Source organism: Eimeria mitis, genomic scaffold (genome assembly GCF_000499745.2).
Source record: "Eimeria mitis Houghton genomic scaffold, Emh_scaff1775, whole genome shotgun sequence".
Lineage (NCBI taxonomy): Eukaryota > Apicomplexa > Conoidasida > Eucoccidiorida > Eimeriidae > Eimeria > Eimeria mitis.
This window is the reverse complement of record NW_013570092.1, coordinates 2,895-4,640: the sequence shown is the minus strand read 5'-3', so window position 1 is coordinate 4,640 and position 1,746 is coordinate 2,895. Positions and strand designations below refer to the sequence as shown.

The 1,746-nt window shown below is 59.8% G+C and overlaps 1 protein-coding gene across 1 annotated transcript in view; it reads left to right on the top strand.

Moving 5' to 3' along the window:
• Nucleotides 1-270: 270 nt before the first annotated feature.
• EMH_0043300 (uncharacterized protein) overlaps nt 271-1,746 on the top strand; it is a gene marked incomplete at both ends in the record, with an annotated part of 1,659 nt that continues 183 nt past the window's right edge. Inside the window, one exon of the mRNA XM_013495831.1 lies at nt 271-1,746. Coding sequence (XP_013351285.1) covers nt 271-1,746 — 1,476 coding nt within the window.

Sequence of the window (1,746 nt, the reverse complement as noted above, 5' to 3'; positions counted from 1 at the left end):
CTCTCTCTCTCTCTCTCTCTCTCTCTCTCTCTCTCTCTCTCTCTCTCTCTCTCTCAGTTTATTTCTTTTTTTTTCGTTCTTCTTTCCTTTCTTTGTTTTGTTATTTTCTCCCTTTACTCATTTGCAGCATATTACAAGGCAGACCTGCACGCCCAGGGGATGAGATGCGCGAGTTAGGGCCTCGGCTGCTGCTGCTGCTGCTGCTGCTGCCGCTGCTGCCGCTGCTGCTGCTGCTGCTGATACACATACCAGGGGGGGCCCCTTCTTAACATGAGTGAATGGTCTGCAGCAGCCGCGGCGCCGTCTGGCTCAGAGCAGCAGCAAGCGTGGGGTGTACAGACACCCGAAGGCCAGGGCCCCGCTTCTCCTCCTCCTCACACCCCCATAGACAAGCCAGCAGCAACAGGGGGCCCTCACTGCAGCAGCAGCAGCGCAGCAGCAACCACAGCAGCAGCAGCAGCAGCAGCAGCAGCAGCAGCAGGTGCAGCAACAGGCAGCAACGGCTCACAAGGGGGCCCCCAGAGGGATCCCACAGCCCACGGACCCTCCTTAGGTAACAGGGCGCAGTCGCAAGCCCTGCAGCAGCAGCAGCAGCAGCAGCAGCAGCAGCAGCAGCAGCAGCAGCAACAGCTGCAGCAGCAACAGGATCATCAACAGAATCCTACAGAACAAAGGGGAAAGCAGCAACCGACAGACAGTACCAGCCGCAGGCACCAACGCAGAAGAGGCGGGCAGCGCAGTAAGCAGCAGAAGCAGCAACAGCAGCAGCAACTGCAGCAACAACAGCAGCAGCAGCTGCAGCAACAACAACAGCAGCAGCAGCAGCAGCAGCACGTAGACTGTGCATCTGAGAGGCTAGAAAAATCTGCATTGACGGAACGGCAAGAAGAGCCGGTGCAGCAGCAGCAGCAACTGCAGCAGCAGCAGCAACCGCAGCAGCAGCAGCAACCTCAGCAGCAGCAACCTCAGCAGCACCATGGGTCTGGTTCATTGTCCCACCCACAGCTACAGCGTTCCCACAGGAGTCAGCGGCAGCCGCAGCAGCAGCAGCAGCAAGAGCAGCAGGAACAGCAGCAGCAGCAGCAGCAGCAGCAGCAAGACAATGAAGGCGCCCGATCCCAGCAATCAACAGAGGGAGAGGCCATCTGCATAGGAGCAGCTTCTGGTGCTGCTGAGCCTAGCAACGCTGCAACTACTCCTGCTGCTGCTCCTGCTGCTGCTCCTGCTGCTGCTCCTGCTGCTGTTGCTGCTGCTGCTGCTGAGGATGATAGTTCGCAAGGGGGAGCAGCAGCAGATGAGCATGCAGCAGCAGCAGCAGCAGACATTGCTGCAGCAGCAGCAAACTTCTGCGCGCCCTCCTTCTACACAAACCTAGCAGCTGCTCCGATGCATGCAAGCGACAGCAGCAGCAGCAGCAGCAGCAGCAGCAGCAGCAGTGGCAGCAGCAGCAGCAGCAGCAGCAATGAACGCAGCAGCAGCAGCAACTCCACCTTCAGAGCAATTCGTCACCCGCGGGGCCCCCCAGGCCCCTCCTTGCCTTCATATCTTCCCCGTTCTACGCTGCAGCAGCAGCAGCAGCTGCTGCTGCATCAGCAGCTGTATCACCCGCAGCAGCAGCAGCACCAGGAGGCGAAGCAGCAGCTGTACCACCCACAGCCGCAGCAGCAGCAGCCGCAGCAGCAGCAGCAGCAGCAGCAGCAGCAGCAGCAGCAGCGGCAGCAAGATGATGTGAGCTGCATGCAGCAA